Below are 20,327 nucleotides of genomic sequence, written 5' to 3' on the forward strand. Positions count from 1 at the left end.
AAGAAAGAAAGAAAGAAAGAAAGAAAGAAAGAAAGAAAGAAAGAAAGGAAGGCTCTCAAAGTGAGAAACTAAAGCATCTGGCCAACAGCCAGGGAGAAACTGAGGCTTGTCAACAACTATATGAGTAAAATTCTAAGTGGATCTTCCAGGCCCAGGTGACTGCAGGCTTAGCCAACAACTTGATTATAAACTCATACGAAGGTGGGAACTTGAACCAAACTGGACAGATTCTCTCAGATCCCTGACCACAGCAACTGGGAAATAATAAGTATTTCTTATAAGCTGTGAATTTCGGGTCCAATATACCACATAGCAAGAGATAACACATACAATTAACACCTACTTCTATCCGATTTCTTTTCTGTTGTCTATTAGAAGGTTTTACCTCAATCAATTTTTTCCTTAACAATTTTCAATCAACTTTTCCTCACTCTATTTGTGAAAGCTTTACATTCAATTTACATTGCTCATATAACTAAATATTATATTAGCTATATTTATAATATTACAATAAAGTTTTATATTATTACCATATTTTCCTCCTAAACAAGATGACAACACATACACACTGCATACTTTTACTTCCATCTAATATCGTCTTCCTTTTCTCACTTTTTTTGAGACATAGTCTCACTCTGTTGCCCAGGTTGGAGTGCAGTGGCACAATCTCAGTTGACTGCAACCTCTGCCTCCTGGGTTCAAGCAGTTCTCCTGCTCAGCCTCCGGAATAGCTGGGACTAAAGGCATGTACCATCACATCCAACTAAGTTTTGTATTTTTAGTAGAGACAGGGGTTTTACCATGTTGGCCAGGCTGGCCTCGAACTCCTGACCTCAAGTGGTCCTCCTGCCTCAGCCTCCCAAAGTGCTGGGATTACAGGCATGAGCCACTGCACCCAGCCAACCACTTCCCTTTTTTTAAAAAAAGCCCACAGCATCCGGTATTACCAGATAGTCTCGCATCCAAGTACTAACCAGGCCCAACCTTGCTTAGCTTCCAAGATCAGATGAGATCAGGGTTGGTTAGTGAGGTATGGTCATAAACTAATACCACCTTCTACACCATTATTTATCATGTTGTCATCCTCTGGAATTTTAGAGCTTGTTACTAATTAAAAAAAAAAATTTTTAAACATCAATTCAGAATTACCAACTTTTATACCCCAAATAAGAACCATCCAACTAAGACACTCTCAAACCCCTTACCTGCAAAAATTATATGAGAAAATAAATATTTACTATCCCTTTAATCTGGTGTTAGATATGACAGTATGAAAGTTGTTAAGTAAATTACTACAAAATTAATGTGCTCCTACCTCAGAGATAATCACTATACTAACTTTCAATACCATATGTTAGTTGTGCCTATGTTAGTTAAGTCTAAAATTAACATAAATGGAACTATATAAAATGTATTCATTTGTGTATGACTTCTTGGTGAGATTTATTTATGTGATTGCATTTAACAGTAATTGTTCATTTCCATTATTGTATACTATTTGACTATATGAATATACCACAGTTTATTTTTTGATTCTAGCACTGACAGACATTTGGACTGCTTCCATTTTGCGGCAATTTGGGCATGCTGGCTCACACCTGTAATGGCAGCACTTTGGGAGGCCGAAGCAGGTGGATCATCTGAGGTCAAAAGTTCAAAACCAGCCTGGCCAACATGGTGACACCCTGTCTCTACTTAAAATACAAAAAATTAGCAGGGCGTGGTGGCGTGTGCCTGCAATCCCAGCTACTAGGGAGGCTGAGGCTGGAGAATCACTTGAACCTGGGAAGCAGAGGTTGCAGTGAGCCAAGATGGTACCATTACACTCTGGCCTGGGCAACAGGAGCAAAACTCAGTCTCACAAAAAAAATTTTTGTGTGTGTGGCAATTATGAATAATAGTACTATAGGCATCTTGTACAGTTGATCCTCGAACAACATGGGATTAACAGTGCCAACCCCCATGTAGTTGCAAATTCACAAGTAACTTTTGACTCCCCCAAAACATCACTACTAATAACCTAATATTGATCATCTCGTTAACAAAAATAGGTCATTAACACGTTTTATGTTATATGTAATATATATTGTATTCTCACAATAAAGTAAGCTAGAGAAAAGAAAATATTAAGAAAATCATAAGGGAAGATATATTAGCTACTCATTAAGTGAAAGTGGATCATCATAAAGGTCTTCATCCTCATCATCTTACATTGAGTAGGCTGGGGTGGAAGAGGAGGTCTTGATGTCTCAAGGGTGGCAGAGGCAGAAGAAAATCCATGTGTAAGTGGACCTACACAGTTCAAACCCATGTTGTTCAAGGATCAACTGTATGTCTTTTAACACACAAATGTATGCATTTCTGTTTGGTTATTTATTCGAAGTCAGTTAGGATTGTAATTAGGGTTTTGTGGAATCCATAGGTCAATTTAAGAAGATGTATCTTTACAATATTGAATATTCCATAAATGGTATATACCTCATTTACTTAGGTCATACTTTAAATAATATTGTATACTTTTCTGTGTAGAGATATACACAAATTTTAGTAGATACATTCCCAAGGATTTGATTTCAATATAATTATAAATTTTACCATCTTTTCAAAATTTTATCTTTTTGATGGGTTGCTGGAATAAGAAATAAAACGACTTTGGATATTGACCCTTTATCCAGCAACACTGGTAAATCTACATAGGAACTTTAATAGATAATGTACAGATTATTTTGCATTTCCTATAATATACAGCCATATTGTCTCCAAATATAGTGTTATGTCCTCCTTTCAAATTTTTAGATATTTTATTTTCTTCACTTACTGTACAAAGTAGGCCTTCTAGCAAAATACTGTTCAAAAAACAAAAACAGCAGGGATTTTTGTCTCTCTCATCACACTCTCAAGGGGAAAGCTTTTAATAGTCCACCAATAAGTACAAAGTTTAGTGGAATTTTTTTGTACTGTTGTCAGAATAACCATGTTCCCTTTCAGTGCTGGTTTGCAGAGATTTCAATCATGAATTGCCATTAAATTGTATCAACTGCTTTTTTCTGCACCCATTAAGACATTAAGACTCTTCTCTTGTATTTTTAAAATGAGGTATATTATGCTATGTTTTACTGTTAGATCAACCTTATACTACTAGAATAAACCCATACTGAGAAATATTTTGACATTATTTCTCCATATATCTTTTTTGCTCCATTCTATCACCTTTCCTTCTGGATTCCAATTACATATGTGTTAGGCCACTTGATCTTATCCCATAGTTCTTTGAGGCTCTTTATTTTCTTTAATATGTTTTCTTTCTGTTCTTCAAATTAGCTGCTTTCTATTGCTCTAACTTCAAATTCACTCTCTTTGACTCTCTTATCAGCCATCTCTAATCTGCTGTTAAGTCCATTCAGCAAATCATCCGATTCAGTTATCGTACTTGCTGGGGCAGAATGGCTCCCCAAAGATGTTTATGTCTTCATTCCTAGAACTGATGAATATGTTACATTACAACATGGCAAAGGAACTGTGCTGACATAATTAAGATTGTCACCTAAATGACCCAGGTAGGTGCGATCTAATCACATGAGCACTTTAAAACAGATGTGCTGAAAGAGGAGGCAGAAGAAATGTGGCAGAAGGGCAAGTCAGAGAGAATCAAAGTGCAGCTCAACACACCATTGCTGGCTCTGACACGTATGAATCAATAAGCAAGGGACTCAAGAGAGGCCTTCAGTTGCTCACTGAAAGCATGAGAAGGAATACAGGCAACCTCCAGAGGCACAGACTAACCTCCAGCTGAAAGCCAACAAGGAAACAGAGACCTACAATCTACAGTCTCAAGGAAATGAATTTGGCCAATGACTTAAATGAGATTGGAAGTGGATTCTTCCCCAAAGCCTCCAGTAAGCAGCAGCACTCCACCAACATCTTCACTTTAGCCCCATGAGGCCAGTATCAGACTTCTCATCTATAGATCTATGAGATAATAAATGGATCTTGTTGTAAGCCATTATATTTAATGGTAATTAGTTATGGCAGCAATAAAACAAACTAACAGATTTTGGCACCTGTAAGTGAAGTGTTACTGCAACAAATACCTCAAATCACAGGCACTGGGTAGAAGCTGGGAAGAATTTTGAGGAGCATGATGGATGAAGCCTAGTTTTGAAGAGACTTATAAGAAATCTGATCTTAAGTGATCCACCCACCTCAACCTCCCAAAGTGCTGGGATGTGTATAGTCCCAGCTATTCAGGAGGCTGAGGCATACGAATGGCTTGAACCCAGGAAGCGGAGGTTGTAGTGAGCCGAGACTGTGCCACTGTACTCCAATCTGGGCAGCAGAGCAAGACTATATCTAAGAAAGGGAAGAGAAGGGAAGGGAAAAGGGAAGGGAAAAAGGAAGGGAAGGGAAGGGAAAAGGGAAAAAGGAAGGGAAGGGAAGGGAAGGGAAAAGGAAAGGGAACGGAAGGGAAAAGTGAAGGGAATGGAAGGGAAAAGGGAAGGAAAGGGAAGGGAAAGGGGAAAGGAAAAGGGAAGGGAAGGGAAAAGGGAAGGGAAGGAAAAAGGAAAGGAAAGGAAAGGAAAAAGGAAAGGAAGAAACAAAGAAAGAAGAAAGAAAGAAAAAGAAAGGAAGGAAGGAAGGAAAAGAAAGAAAGAAAGAAAAAGAAAGGAGAGAAAGAAAAGAAAAGAAAAGAAAGAAATCTGGTTTTTAAGGACACTGCTGGTCAGGGCTTATAAACTGCCTACAGAAATCTGTACTTAAAAGATGCTGTAGTGAGGGCTCAGAAGGAAGTGAAAAACATGTTAATGTAAATGTGAGTAAGGTAGATCCTTGTTATTATGTATTGGCAGACAGCTTAGTGAAATTGTGCCCTGTAGTTATTTGTGAAGCAGAACTTGTAAACGATGAAGTTGGATATTTACTTCAAGAAAATTCCAAAAATGAAGATATGACCCAGTTTTATCTTGCTGTTTACAGTAAAATGTGAAATGATAAATTTCACCTATGGAGAGCAACTTCAGCCTGGGCCCCTGAGTTCCAGACTCCCTGCAATCTTCCCTTTCTGACAGCCTGTCCTATGAATTTTAGATTTGCTTAGCTAGTCCCCAAATTACATAAGAAATAAATCTCTACATATTTATATCCTCCAGGTTCTATTTCTCTGGTTGAATCCTGACAGAGTACTTTTAAGCTCCAGAATTTCTACTTGGCACTTTTTGTAGTTTCCATTTCCCCTGTTCAATCATGATAACTATTTTCCATTAAAGGCATGGACAAGGCTGGGTGTGGTGGTGCACACCTATAATACTAGCACTTTGGGAGGCTGAGGCAGATGGATTGCTCGAGCTCAGGAGTTTGAGACCAGCCTGGGCAACATAGCAAAACGTCATCTCTACAAAAAGTACAAAAATTAGCCAGGTGTGGTGGTGCATCCCTGTAGTCCTAGCTACTTGGGAGGCTGAGATGAGAGGATCGTTTCAATGTGGAAGGCAGAGGTTGTGGTGAGCCAGGATCACGCCACTGCACTCCATGCTTCGTGACAGAGTGAGAGACTCTGTCTGAAATAAATAAATAAATAAATAAATAAATAAATAAATAAATAAATAAATAAAGTAAGTAAGTAAGTAAGTCACTCATGGACAAATTTATAATAGATGCTTCAAACTTTTTGTCTGCTAATTCCAATGTCTAGATCACATCAGGGTCAGTTTCTATTGACTGCTTTTTCTCTTGGCCACTAGTTACATTTTCTAAATTCTTTGTACTGATAACTTTTACCATCTATTAAACATTGTAATGATATACTGTAAAGACTCTAGAACTTATGGAATTTCTTTAGCAAGAAGCTTGGCTAGGATCAAACTCCAAACTTTATTTCCTCCATAGTGAGTTGCAGCTGGATTCCTCATTCAGTTCTTTCATCTTACAACTACTGCTTCTGGCAGGTCTCCTAGAGTATTCTCCTGTATATATGTAGTTCAGTGGTCAGCCAGTGATTTTTGCAGAGTTTAAAATTCATTTTGAGATTCATTCCTTTTATGGCTCCCTCCTTTCCAGGATTTCTACTCTAAGTTTTCAGTTACTCTTCCAACCTCAAACTGTTTTGACCACTCTGTCCAGAAGTTTGGGGAACGAATATCTTTGTACTAGTGACAATCATTATTTGCAGGAGGATTAAGCTGGCCAAGCTACACCATTATTGGAAGGAGGAAGCTCAACTGAATATTTTTAAATATTCCATTTTACCTTCCCTGTTGACATTTAAGATCCATATGTTTTACAAAGATTTTTTGTTAGTTACAATATTCATCCTCAAGAGATTACAATATTCATCCTTATCATAGTGTATCATCAAATAATATACTACTACATGAATGATACAAAAACTTTACAAATGTCCATTTTTCTCCTTCATGCCCCTTATACTACTATTTTCATATATTTCACTTCTACATATATACAAGCCCACAATTTGCTGCTGGTTTTAGTAAAAACTGTATATATTTATAATTTACCTACATATTTACCTTTTAATTTACCTACATATTTACCCTTTTTCTTGTTCTTCATTCCTCCTGAAGATACAGGCATCCATCTACTATCATTTATTTTTAGCTGGAAAAATTTCTTTTAGCATCTTTCATGATGCAGATATGCGGACACAAATCTTTTCAGGTTTTTGTTTTCTCCTGGTTGAAAATGTTTTAATTTCACCTTCATTTGGAAGAATACTTTTAGAGTATAGAACTTTAGATTGACAGTTATTTGTTTCAACAATTTTAAGATGTCCATTATCCTCTGGTATCCATTTTTCTGAAAAGTCAATCATTTTTAGTTTTGTTTCCCTGAATCTAATGAATCTAATGTGCCTTTTTTAAAAAAGCGACTTTCAAGCTTTTCTTTCATTCTTTCTCTTTTGGTTTTCAACTTTTTACTTGTTATATATATGACCACGTTATGATTAGGTGTGGCTTTTATTTATCCTACTTGAGTGTCACTGGCCATCCTGGATTCATTTTGGGTTTGTTGTTATTTTTGGAGATGGGGGTCTCACTCTGTCATCCAGGCTGGAATGCAGTGGTGTCATCTCAGGTCACTGTAACCTCCGCCTCCCAGCCTCCCAGGCTCAACTGATCCTCCCACCTCAGCCTCCTGAGTAGCTGGGACCACAGGCCTGTGTCACCATGCCTGGCTAATTTTTGTATTTTCTTCTGGTAGAGATGGGGTTTCACCATGTTGCCCAGGCTTGTCTCGAACCCCTGAGCTCAAGCGATCCACCTGCCTCAGCCTCCCAAAGTGCTAGGATTACAGCTGTGAGCCACTGCACCCAGCCCCTTTCATTCATTTTGGAAAATTCTCATCCATTGATAAGGGTTGGCTGTGTCCCCACCCAAATCTCATCTTGAATTTCCACGTGTTATGGGAGAGACCCAGTGGGAGGTAACTGAATCATGGGGGCAAGTCTTTCCCGTGCTGTTCTCATGATAGTAAGTCTCATAAGATCTGATGGTTTTAAAAATGGGAGTTTCCCTGCACAAGCGCTCTCTCTCTTTGCCTGCTGCCATCCATGTAAGATGTGACTTGTTCCTCCTTGCCTTCCCCCATGATTGTTAGGCTTCCCCAGCCACGTGGAATTGTAAGTCCATTACACTTCTTCCTTCTGTAAATTGCCCAGTCTCAGGTATGTCTTTATTAGCAGCATGAAAATGAACTAATACATCCATTATCTCTTCAAAGATTTATTCTGCTCCATTCTGTTTCCTTTCCTTCTGAGACTTATTACACAAATATTAGACTTTTTGATATATTCCCTAGGCTTCAGATGTTCTGTTCTTTTATTTTCTTTTCTTATTTTTCTCCCTATGCTTCAGTTTGGACAGTTTCTATTGATTTGTCTTTAAGTTCTCTAATCTTTTTTCCACTGTGTCCAATCTGCTATTAAGTACTTCAAATAAATTTTTATTTTTGATATTGTAGTTTTTGATTCAAGATTTTTTTTTCTAGTTTCTATTTATCTATTAAATTCCTTACCCATTTACACATTTTGTCCATCTTTTCCACTCTTTATCGAAAAGATACAACTTACAAAAGTTACAAAAGTTCATTTTACAAAACTCCTTTGGTGTTCACTTTACAAAAGTTGTTTAAAAGTCACTGCCTAGTAATTTCTAAAGTCACTGCCTCCTAATTTCTGTATTTGGGTCATCTGTAAATCAGCTTCTACCGACTGCTTTTTTTCCTCTTGTTTATGGGTTACATGTTCCTGCCTCTTTGTGTTTTTTGATTGTTTGCTAGATACTACTTATAAAGGTGCAGTAGAGAGTGATGTAAATAATACTTATTATTAGAAAAGTGCAGGTCCTTTTTCATTTTTAGCAGCTAATAGTTGATCTGGGTCAGGACTTTGCTGCAGCTTTAATTAAATTCAGTTATCTGCTATTGACAAATGACCTGAGGAACAAATCAGGCTTCCCTTTTCAGTGGGACATTAGTAGTAGTGGCAGATTCTAGTGATCTTTCTCTGTGTTACAACTCAGTTTCCCAGGCCACATAAGAAATCTTTGGAGTTCAGCCATAAGCCTTTCAGGCTGGGGAAGGGGTCTTCGTTGCTCTCTAGATCCATCCCCAGCTTACTATACCTCAAAAGATCTCTCTTTCCTGCCCTTCCCTAGCCTTCAAAGTTTTTTTGGTAACATATGTGCCTCAGACTTGTGGAATGATCTTAGGCAAATCACTAAATGCAGTACTTCAACATTCTCTTTTATAAAAATAAAAGGAATAGATAGGATAATTCTTAATGTCCCTTCCAACGTTCATATTTAATTATCTATATATCTTGTGATCAATGCATATATTTTTTTTTCAATATCATTTGTTAATGTGCTATTAATAATTAAGTACATACACAAGAGTATACATTAAGGTAAAAACAAAAAGTGTGACTTGAAATTACATAATTTTTTTAAAAAATTGAAAAACGTCAAACTCATCTGTAAAGTCAGCACTGCCCAAAAAAAATTCATAAAGGAAATAAACTCTAAGGTATATTAACATTGCAAATGGAAAATAACCCAGGTTTAGGTAAAGACACTTACCCATCCTCAGTTTCTTTCAGTAAACGACTGGCAATTCGGATCAGCATGCAGTAAGCAAACTGTGACTTGAGACCAGATTTAGTAAACTTATTCAACATTTTGGAAACAGCAAGTCGATCATTCTTTCTAAGGTGATACAGGACTCCCAATGCATGGTACTAAAGAAAAAGAAAAAGAAGGCAGCACATGGATTAGAAAGACATCAAAATGTTTACACAAAAATCGAATCACATGGAACTAGATTAAAGATTTCTTTCAAATACCCAGGTCACACGTACATAAATATCTTTTTCACACTGAACTAAACACAGGCAAGACTAAAAAATTAAGAGTTTCTAATTTACCCCCCAGAAGTTGTCAATTCAGACTGGCAGGTATAAAGGAGGTGACATACAATCTGAAGATGGCTCTAGCAGGCTCAACACTGGCTCACACATCCTCAGTACACACGTGCTCAGGCCCAGGGCTTTACTGGTGCTATCTCTCTCTACGAGTGGCTTTACATCATGTGTGGCCACCTTAGTAATTAAAGGATTAATCTAAAGCACGCTGCAAGAATGTCATTATCTTGACACTTTGTATAAAAACACATGATCAGAGTCACTAGAACGAGAGTGTTTCCCAAGGGAAAAATGGCTACTCTTGTCTCCTAATAACTAAATGTGCTACCATAGTAGTTATAAACATCAAGAGGGCCTAAACACCCTCTCAAACAAAATGGGGTAGTTTACATACAATTTCCAGTTAAGAATTTAATCTTGTTCCTCTTAATAAAGAATAACCTGATAAATATGAAAAGAAGCTCTGTTTGACAAAATGGTTTCAAAGTTTCATGAAGTAAAAGCTGCTCCTTATGATTTTTTTAACGTCTATAATCAAGGCCTCAGAATTTGGAATTGAATATCTTTTTACACAAATTATTTTTCAAATAAAGGACTGAAATGAGCATCTCAATCCATAATCTTTCCCAAATATCCCTACACAGGGTCATTGAGCTTCTACGAAACACTTGAAGGGCAGTATTCAAATGGCATTAATCATAATTAGTGAGACTCCTACTTCAGAATATATATTAGTAGCTGCTTAATTTGCCTTTCGTTAATGTTTATCTAGGGAATCAATACACTGCTCCTACAATACAGGTTTAAAGAATGCTGATCCTGAGATATAAGCTAATGTGATTCAATGACAGTACCTGGACCATAATATTATCACTTGATGCAGCTTCTTGGGCTTCATTGATCCAGCGCTTAACCACATCATAGCTTATCTTCATCATGTGCTAAATACAGAAAAAAAAAAAAAAGAGAATAAATAATGCATGTCACTAGAAGCTTAGAAACATGAGTTAGTTTTCTTGGAAAATCACTAACAGACATTTCCCAAGAGGAAGAAAACTATGTAGCTCTTATAAGTCTATTTTGTGTCTCTACTCCTGGGGCAACTGATAAACGAGAAGTATTTTCTCCCACACCTGTTACAAAGGTGAGTATATGTTTGTGAGCTGGAGAGGTGCGTAAAAGGAAGTAATGAAAAAGGAAGAACAGGATGGGGATGGACAGTCAACAGAAAGGTGCTTAAATAACGTCATCATTATAAGCTTTATTTCCGGGAAACTCCCCTGGAAGACAGACAGTACACAACTTCTCTGCTTGTGTATTATTCTCTGCTATAAAACTCAGCCAATTATATTCCAGAATCAGGAACTCTTGTATTTAGATGTCTTATACATTCACACTATGTAAGTGATGTTAATCAAATGCAATGTGATAGGTTTTAATGTACAAATTGTGTTCTGCTGAAAAACAGAAAGAAAAATATATTACTAAAAAAAAGACCACTTCCTGGGAGGAAATTCAGAAGTGGGACAGGAAACTTTGGATTGAAGGATACACGTAGACAAAGGGCACCAGAAAAAGCAGAGGACAAACAGAAAAGTAGTAGAAGTCATAAAGGCAGGTCACAAAGAAGATTTTAAATGAAAGAAAAGGGCCCTAGGTTTCTTCCCTGTCCCATACCCCACACTTACCCCTCTTTTATTATGTGTACAACACAACTTTAAGATTTCCAAAACCTTTCAAACATATGAAAATTGTATGTTTTTAATTGCTCAATGATCCTATAGATCAGCAAATTCCAATCTTTTTGGCACCAGGGATTGGTTTTACAGAAGACAATTTTCCCATGGATAGTGGGCAGGGGGATAGTTTTTGGATGAAACTGTTCCACCTCAGATCATCAGGCATTAGTTAGATTCTCATATGAGGCCAGCAACCTAGATCCCTGCATGGGCAGCTCACAATAGGGTTCGAGCTCCTATGAGAATCTAAGGCTGCTGCTCATCTGGCAGGAGGCGGAGCTCAGGCCATCATGCTCGCTTGCCTACCACTCACTGCCTGCTGTGCAGCCCAGTTCCTAACAGGCCACAGACCAGTACTGGTCTGAAGCCCTGGGGTGGGGACCCCTGCTCTAGATAAAACACACTTAGATAAAGTAATAGAGGTATATACATATTTTTAACTGTTTCATTTGTGAGAGAATCCTAGTGATACTTTGTTTTTGCAACTCCAAACTGTACCATGCATAAGAACTAGGAAGCTGCTTGTTCACTTACCAAGGAAGACACCAGTGCTGAACTGGATACACTGGAAACTTTATCCACAATGGCCTGCTTCATGTATCTTTCAATGGCTTGCAACATTGTTCCCTAATAACATTCAAAAAGAAAAAATTGTTAAGGAAAAACATTTTTACGCAAAATCACTCTTATGCTTCAAAATAATTTTCAAAAACCAATCTTGTGTTTTTTTCTGTGCAAATATTTAGAATGCACTAAAAGGATAATAATATAGTAATAATATCCCAAAGCGCAGAACCCAAACAACGAAGTTGAAGCTTTAAGAAAGAACATTTTAGATTACATATAAAGAAGAATAACTGTTCAACAATGAAATAAACTGTCTCAAAATGGAGAATCACAGTTTGGAAGAAATACAGAAGTAGAGGCTGAACCCATTAGGAAAGTTATAAAGAAATTCCTATATGGAGATGGAGCCTGCTTTTGAAGTTATGAAGATTCCTCTATGTGAAGGGTACATATTACATACAGATCCCAGAAAGTCCTAGAAATCAAATGTAATCCCTGATTATCTGAGATACATAAAGAACCAAATGTGTAGTATATTACTATAATGAGCCCTCAATATAAAAGCCTTTGGAAATACAGCTCTTTTCAACTTTAACTGGGAAAAAGCACTGGGAAGATGGTGGCAGATAAAGATGAGTAAAAAGACTGAGAACAATATTCAGATGAAAAAAAGAGTTTTATTGCTAGCACTAGCATGGTCAAGGCTCATGCTGCTACCAATTTAATGCTAAAAATAAATAAAAACAATCACAACAAAACAACAGTGCACCAAAAAATATTACAGCATTTCTATTACTCCTTCTAGGATCCAGATTTACCAAATATATAATTTGGTCCTGCTCAACCTTTACAACTTGAGAAGGTTACAAACATACACCTAAAACATACCCAAGCATGAGTATATAGCTATTATTCAATTTGCTTGGCAATGCCTGGCCTGCCTTTCCTACTCAGAGTTCCCAGAAAGAGACAGCCAAACATACTACATGATCTCATCCCTTCAGATATAATGAACTGGATCAAAATTAAACACCTGACCAGACACAGGTAGATACAAGCTACTAGCCTACTGCTGGCTAATCAGATTCTCTCTCTTAAATATTGGAACAAGAGGGCCTGTGTCTAGTACATGATGGATCACCACAGTAAATAGCCTGGCCAACATGGTGAAACCCCATCTCTACTAAAAATATAAAAATCAGCCTGGCGTCAGCCTGGTTTCAGAAAATATTTCATAGGGAAGTTGGAGATCTGGAAATGTATTCCTTTAAAACTCTTCTCAGACTGATTTGAGGATATTGCCTAGTTATTCCTTGCAGTCTTCCCATACCCTAGGAAAATCTTCATTTACCCCACTTGGAAGACTTCTTAATATAGGCATATCCAAACTCCAATGTCCCTGACTATCAATTATTTTGAGACACCAAAGCAAATGTCCCAGGAAGTAAGGAGGAAGACTTGTTCTTGCAATAGAAGTCAGTTATGAGATAGGTCAAAGAGGATGGCTCCAAGCTGGTGTAGTGTGAAGGTCATGGATATGGTCCTTGGCTTTGCAGTTCCAGAAGTGTAATTTTGTCACTCCACACAAAGGTATTCATGTTTTGTCACATTAAATCAAACTCATAGGAAGTTATGTACATAATAGAATGCCAGTGCATTCTTTTATACTTATAGCCACCAAGTGAACTGGATTATCGCTCCTGTTGGGGAAATCTTATCTGAGAAGATCAATTATAATCAGAAAGTTACATGAGGAGCGTGGATCTTGAGCATGGCTATTGTTAATGAGCTGATGAGCAGGTGCTCACTGCCTGGCATATAATAGGAGCTCAGTAATTATGGAATGAATGTACTTCATCTATATCTTCAATACAGATGCTAAAGGGGAAGTTTAAGATTCTTATAGGCCATCCCAACATGTTTTTTGATCGGGTAGATTTTTTCCTTTTTTCTCAAATTATACTCTTAAATGGCTATATCATGTAGATATTAAATCCAATAAAATTTCATGTCAGGGAATTATATAACTGCAACAGCTAAGTTTTATCTATCATCTCTGAGCCTAGAAGTTAGGACTATTCATTTATAAAAGAGATTAGAGATTGCTTTCTCGTGCTCTGTAGGAGTAGTGATGATGGTAGCGGCTGAATGATCTGCATTTCACAATACTATTTGGTGGCCAAGAGTATATACAAAGAATGACACTGGCTGACTCCCAGTGCTGGCACTTTCCTAGAGTTGGGACATCCTGACTAGGGAGGTGCTGAGCCACCTGTGGGCTGGCCAGCGGTTGTGGACTGTACTGTGGTGAGGAGGAACAATAAATTTCCCCCACTCCTTAGATCACCCTTAAGACATAATACTTGAAACTGCTTTTAAGGACAGACAAAAAGACAAGACTTTTTGAATTTTAAAATCATTAGGGATGAGTTGCCAAAAAATTTGGGTAAGTTTTATCTGGAAGCCAGAAGACATCATCTCCTCAAGGCTTTTTCTGGCTCTGGGATAAGCTATTGAGATAGAGGAAAAGATGCCAGGCTGAGGGGTTTCACTTAGTATTTTAACAATAATAAAAAAGACATACAAAATGTAAACATTTCTTTTTACAATACAGATACATATTTTTTCCCAAGTGCAAAATACTCTATGAACTGCATCATTTGCTGTTTATTGTTGATTGTGTAGGAGATGCTTACTATACTGGCAGCAGTGGAAGGCGGATATAAATACAGTATTTTGAGATTTCTTCTGCATTTTAACAAAAAGCCTCCCACATGGTGATGATTATTCTGAAACTTGAGTTCAGCTCACACAGAAGAATACAGTTTTCAGTTTGTTCAAACTGCTACAAAAAAAAAAAAAAAATTAGTGGGGTGTGGTGGTGGGTGTCTGAAATCCCAGCTACTCAGGAGGCTGAGGCAGGAGAATCACTTGAACCCAGGAGGTGGAGGTTGCAGTGAGCTGAGACCGTGCCACTGCACTCCGGCCTGGGCGAAAGAGTGAGGCTCCAATTCAAAAAAAGAAAAAGGAAAGAAAATCTCCTGTTGAATTCTTAAAGCTGCCCAATTTCTTGCCCTGGTGTCTACCTGTAAGCTTCACCTCAAATTCTGAGAGATTTGTGTCCTATAATAAAGCTTTTTAAGATAAATTTGAATGGGTTTTTGTTTCCTGCAAGCAATGTACCCTCACTACAACAGTTCAAGAGGGCAAATAAAGAGAGAAAATGGACTAACATAAATAAATTAAAGGAAAAAAATCTGAAGGAAAAAGAAAGACTGGAGCCACAAAAGTCTTTCTGGTGATCATGTTTCTCTTATACTGAAGATTCACAAAGTTAGACTAGGAAATCCTACGAAATCTACACGGCCACCCGCAGATAAACATAGTGTTCCATTTGATAACTCAGTGAAACAGAGAACTTACATCAGTGATTCTGCAGAGAGCCCTGATGGCCGGGCCTCGGTATACATCTTCTTTTCCAGTCATGTCTTTAGTCAGACTAAGAAAAATCAAATTGGTTAACATAAGATCAACGAAAATCTCTCCCGTGGAATTCACCCCTAGTCAATTTCCAATTGTCCCATAATTATCTTAATGCAGCTACTGATTCAACAAATATTTATGGAGGAATATTTGTATTTATTTTATATTCCATAAACAAATATTTATGGAATATAAATATTCTCTGTATATATGCTAAGACTACTGCATAGAAAACTGTTCTAATTCAAGAATAAAGCAATGAACAAAATTAGTAACAGGCAAAAAGTCCTTCACCTTCATGGAACTTACATTCTAGGAGGAAGAAAGATAATCACATAAACAAAACAACCCCTTCCCCATAATTTTAGATACTGGTAATTGGCATAAAAAATAAACTAAGGACAGGCCAGGCACAGTGGCTCACACTTGTAATCCCAGTACTCTGGGAGGCCGAGGCAGGCGGATCACAAGGTCAGGAGATCGAGACCATTCTGGCTAACATGGTGAAACCCCGTCTCTACTAAAAATACAAAAAATTAGCCAGGCGTGGTGGTGGGTGCCTGTAGTCCCAGCTACTCAGGAGGCTGAGGCAGGAGAATGGTGTGAACCCGGGAGGCAGAGCTTGCAGTGAGCTGAGGTCGCACCACTGCACTCCAGCCTGGGTGACAGGGCGAGACTCCATCTCAAAACAAAATAATAATAAATAAACAAATAAATAAACAAACTAAGGACAATGGTATAAAAAGTCCTAGTCTGACATATCCCCAAATCCTAAAATCCCATCAGACTAGACATAACTTTTTAAAATAAATCAACAAAATTAACTCATGAGGTATCGCTCTTTGGCATGGCTTTCTAAAATTATCAACGGCTTCAGACCTTTCTGCTGAGCTTCAAAACCAGGCAGAAGTGTGAACTGAGCTACAAAATTCCACGCCCATGCTTTAAAGAGGTTTTTAACCTTTTACCCTCCCTTCTTTAATTCTCCATGCATTTATACTACCACTATCAATCTCTCCACTACCTCAACTCCTCTCGCATAATCCAAAATGACCTACAACTCTGACTCCCTCCATTAGCACACCAAGAGGAAAAAATTTTGACTGATAGTCCTTCATTTCTTTTTCAATTAGAAAAGTAATTTGGCCAGGTGCAGTGGCTCACGTCTGTAATCCCAGCAATTTGGGAGGTCAAGGAGGGAGGATCACTTGAGCTCAGGAATGCAAGACCAGCCTGGGAAACACAGCAAAACCCCATCTCCACAAATAATATAAAAATTCGCCTGGTGTGGTGGCATGTGCCTGAAGTCTCAGCTACTTGGGAGGCTGAGGTGGGAGGACTGCTTGAACCCAGGAGGCAGAGGTTGCAGTGAGCTGAGATGGCACCACTGCACTCCAACCTGGGTAACAGAGTGAGACCCTGTCTCAAAAAAAAAAAAAGACATTTTTTTGGAAGTGTCCTGCACTTAAAAAATTTTGCAGCGTGGGCATTTTTCCCTGATGCACTCTTTCTGGCTCTATCAGATGCAAGCTTGGTTTTCCAGATTTCCAACAGTATCTATGAACTAGATTCTATTGCTAGCAACGGGGAGCCCTGAACAATACACTCATCCAGTAATTTAAGTGCCAAGGGCTATGAATTTTCCTCTGAGCATAGCTTTAGTTGAAATCACAGGTTTTCATCATTAGATTTTAAAAACATTCTTTAATTTCAATTTTTACTTATATACTGGCCCAAATGTTGAGGCTTTCTTTTTATTTTTTCATTTTAACATATCTGGGTACTATCTGTTCATTTTCTTCTCAAAATAAATGTATTGTTTGATTGCATTGTAATGACAGAATAAGTCTCTACTATATTTCCACATTCTAGAATTAACGGGTTTTCAGGGGTTGAATGTTGAATAATTTGTAAGTGTTCCATGAATATCTGTAAAGGTGACTTTTCTATTATAAAGGTAAGGTTTTCATAAATATTAATTAATCTGCATCAAGTATATTATTTATATCCTTTATACCCTTAGGTTTTTCCTTCTTTTTAAAACAAGGGCTGATACTATTTTGTTTCTATTTACATTTTTTTTGTGATTTTTGGCTTATGTACTTTGGTGATATATTAATAAATAATTCATGACAGTTTCTCCTCATTTTGAATAAAGTGCCTCATTCTTGTCTCATTCAACACTTTCTGCATTTAATTCCATTGTCTAATTATTAACACCTTCACCCAAGCTTCCTTTCAGTAGTGTGTGCCTTATATGCTTTCACCCCTCCTTTTATATTCAAATTTTGCTTTGCCTTGTTTTATATACATCACAACATATAGCATATAGTTAGTTGTATTTCATTTTTAAACTAATCTGTATTTCTCTTAATAGGCAATGTCTGGTGTTAATTCTGTCCATTTGTTTTGTGTTACATCTCTATTTTTAACACTTTCTTTGTTTCCTATAAGGCAGTGTTATCCAATAGAACTTTATGCAATGATGGAAAATGTTCTAACATCATTCAATATAGTAGCCACAAGCTACATGTGGCTAATGAGCACTTGAAATATAGCTAGTGTGACTAATGAACTGAATTTTTAATTTTACAAAACTTCAATTAATGTTCACTATAACAGCCATATGTATCTAATAGCTATCTTATTGGACAATACAGATGTAAGAGTGTGTTTTGTTTTCTAAGTGAATGTGTTTTCTTTCTGAAATATGGAAGATTTACACTCTAGTTCTTTTTGTTGCTGCCATAAAACTTTAGATAAAAGACTTAAGCTATGAAAGCAAAAAAATTAATGCACATGAGCTTTCTCTTCTCTCACCTGCCCTCCCGTGTATCTCCAAATTTTTGTATTATTCTTTTTGTATTATCATGGATTATAACATTTACATTCTATCTTTAATCATAATTTCTATAGTAGTTTAACCTTACTTCTATAACTGAATAAATTCAATGCTCACTGGAAATTAATTTCCTGTAGCCCCTCTTACAGAATTCACTCTTTTGATTTAATGCTTTGATTAACATAACTTTAATGCTTAATTTTATTTTTCAAGAAAAGCTCACAGGTGTTATGGTCCCTGAATTCTTTCCAGTGTGGAAGTCTGCTTGTTATCCCTGTACTTGAATGACAATTCGCTTTGCTGTATTATTCTTGTATCACATGTTCTGTTTCTTAAAACTTCGCAGACACTGTCCTCATTCTTTTCTAACACTGAAAACTGCCATGAATGGCTGAAGTCGGACTTAGTTTTTCTCACTTTTAAATGACTAGCTTCTTCTGCCAGAAGTCTTAAAAATTACTTCTCTCCACAGTACAAGTTAACCAAGATGCATGTTGGTGTTAGTCATTCTGCTACAATTTTTGTTGGAATACAGTATTAAAATGTAGATTTATTTTAATATGTAGCTATGTTTTTATAAGTTCTCTTTTTTAATGTTTCATTTATCTATAAATAGGGTTACTACTTCAGCAATGTCAAAAGTTTTGCCCTCTCATCTCTATTAAATTGCTTAAATGTTTTCTTTTAGTTCAGCGTTTCAGTGAGTGTCTATTAGGTGTCAGACACTGCTCCAGACACTTAGGATACTTTAGTAAGCAAAAGAGACAAAGATTCCTGCCCTCAACAAGCACACATTCTGACAGGGAACAATCTAGTAAATATTTCAGGCTCTGCAGGCTATATGACCACCCCACAACCACTCGATTTGGTTGCTGTAACATGAAAGTAGCCATACACAATACATACACAACCCTCTGGCCCATAGAGTAGAGCTGGGTGCCACCGGGATTATTCCCAACCCTTGAAACCTAAAAGTTTGCCTGATTAAATTTAAAAATTGTCTGGTGCTAGTGACTCCTTTCTTTCCTCCCATTGTCTCCCTTTCTGAATCAGAATGTATATAATTGTTATTCTAGGCCTGTCCCACCACAGTATTTCCATAGCACATGACTTGTTTTCTAGTTTCACAGGTTCATAGATAAAGAGGAATTCTGTCTTGGGATGAATCATACCCAGAAACTCACCTATACTGAAGTTAGATGATTAGATGATGAGATTTGGGACTTTTCAGTTATAATATTTGATGACATCTTGGACCAGAGTTAATGCAATGGGTTTTAGATTTTGGAAGATTACTGCAATACAGTGAATGCATTTTGCATGTAGGATGAATGTAAATCTTTAGGGACCAGATGGAAGCCTGTGGTAAGCTAAATAATGGCCCCTAAAGACATCAAAGTCCTACTCCCTAGAACCTGTAAATGTACCTCATATGGCAAAACGTACTTTGCAGATGTGATTAAGTTAAAGACACTGAGATGGGGAGATTATATTGAATTACTTGGGTTAGCCCTAAATGTAATCACAAGTGTCCCCATAAGAACAAAGCAGAGGGAGATTTGACACAGGAAGCATATGTGACAATGAATCAAGAGACTGGAATGATGGGAAGGGGGAGTTAGGATTCGAGGAATACAGGTAGCCTCAGAAGCTAGAAAAGGCAAGAAAACAGATTTTCCCCTAGAGCCTGCAGAAGGAACCTGCTCTGCCTATACCTCTGACATCAGCTGGGTGAAACTGATTTTAGACTTCTAGTCTCCAGAACTATAAAAGAATTTGTGTTGTTTTAAGTCACCAGATTTGTTAAGTTACTAAGTTTGTGGTAACTTGTTCTAGCAGCACTGGGAAATCAATGCACAGGAATGGCACACTTATTCTGTAAATATTTTAGACTTCACAGGTTATATGATCTCTTCACAACTACGTAATTCTGTAGCTGCAGCACAAAGGCGGTTATATACAATACATTAAGAAATAGTATGGCTGTGTTCCAGCAAAAGTTTATTTACGGCTGGGCATGGTGGCTCACACCTGTAATCCCAGCATTTTGGGAGGCCAAGACAGGCAGATCACTTGAGGTCAGGAGTTCAAGACCAGCCTGGCCAACATGGTGAAACCTCATCTCTACTAAAAATACAAAATACTGGCCAGGTGCGGTGGCTCACACCTGTAATCCCAGCACTTTGGGAGGCCAAAGTGGGTGGATCACAAGGTCAGGAGTTCAAGACCAGCCTGGCCAACATAATGAAACCGCATCTCTACT

At 37.4% G+C, this 20,327-nt stretch overlaps 1 protein-coding gene across 2 annotated transcripts in view; it reads right to left on the reverse strand.

The window, feature by feature from the left end:
- COPG2 (COPI coat complex subunit gamma 2) overlaps positions 1 to 20,327 on the reverse strand; it is a 151,458-nt gene that overhangs the window by 74,653 nt on the left and 56,478 nt on the right. For both annotated transcript variants that reach the window (XM_023207842.1, XM_023207843.1), the window contains 4 exons: positions 15,163 to 15,238; positions 11,707 to 11,799; positions 10,288 to 10,374; positions 9,093 to 9,250 (listed from right to left, as the gene is read on the reverse strand). In XM_023207842.1, coding sequence (XP_023063610.1) covers positions 9,093 to 9,250; positions 10,288 to 10,374; positions 11,707 to 11,799; positions 15,163 to 15,238 — 414 coding nt within the window. The remainder of the gene's footprint in view (positions 1 to 9,092; positions 9,251 to 10,287; positions 10,375 to 11,706; positions 11,800 to 15,162; positions 15,239 to 20,327) is intronic.

This window comes from Piliocolobus tephrosceles, chromosome 8 (genome assembly GCF_002776525.5).
Source record: "Piliocolobus tephrosceles isolate RC106 chromosome 8, ASM277652v3, whole genome shotgun sequence".
In the NCBI taxonomy this organism is placed as follows: Eukaryota; Metazoa; Chordata; class Mammalia; order Primates; family Cercopithecidae; genus Piliocolobus; species Piliocolobus tephrosceles.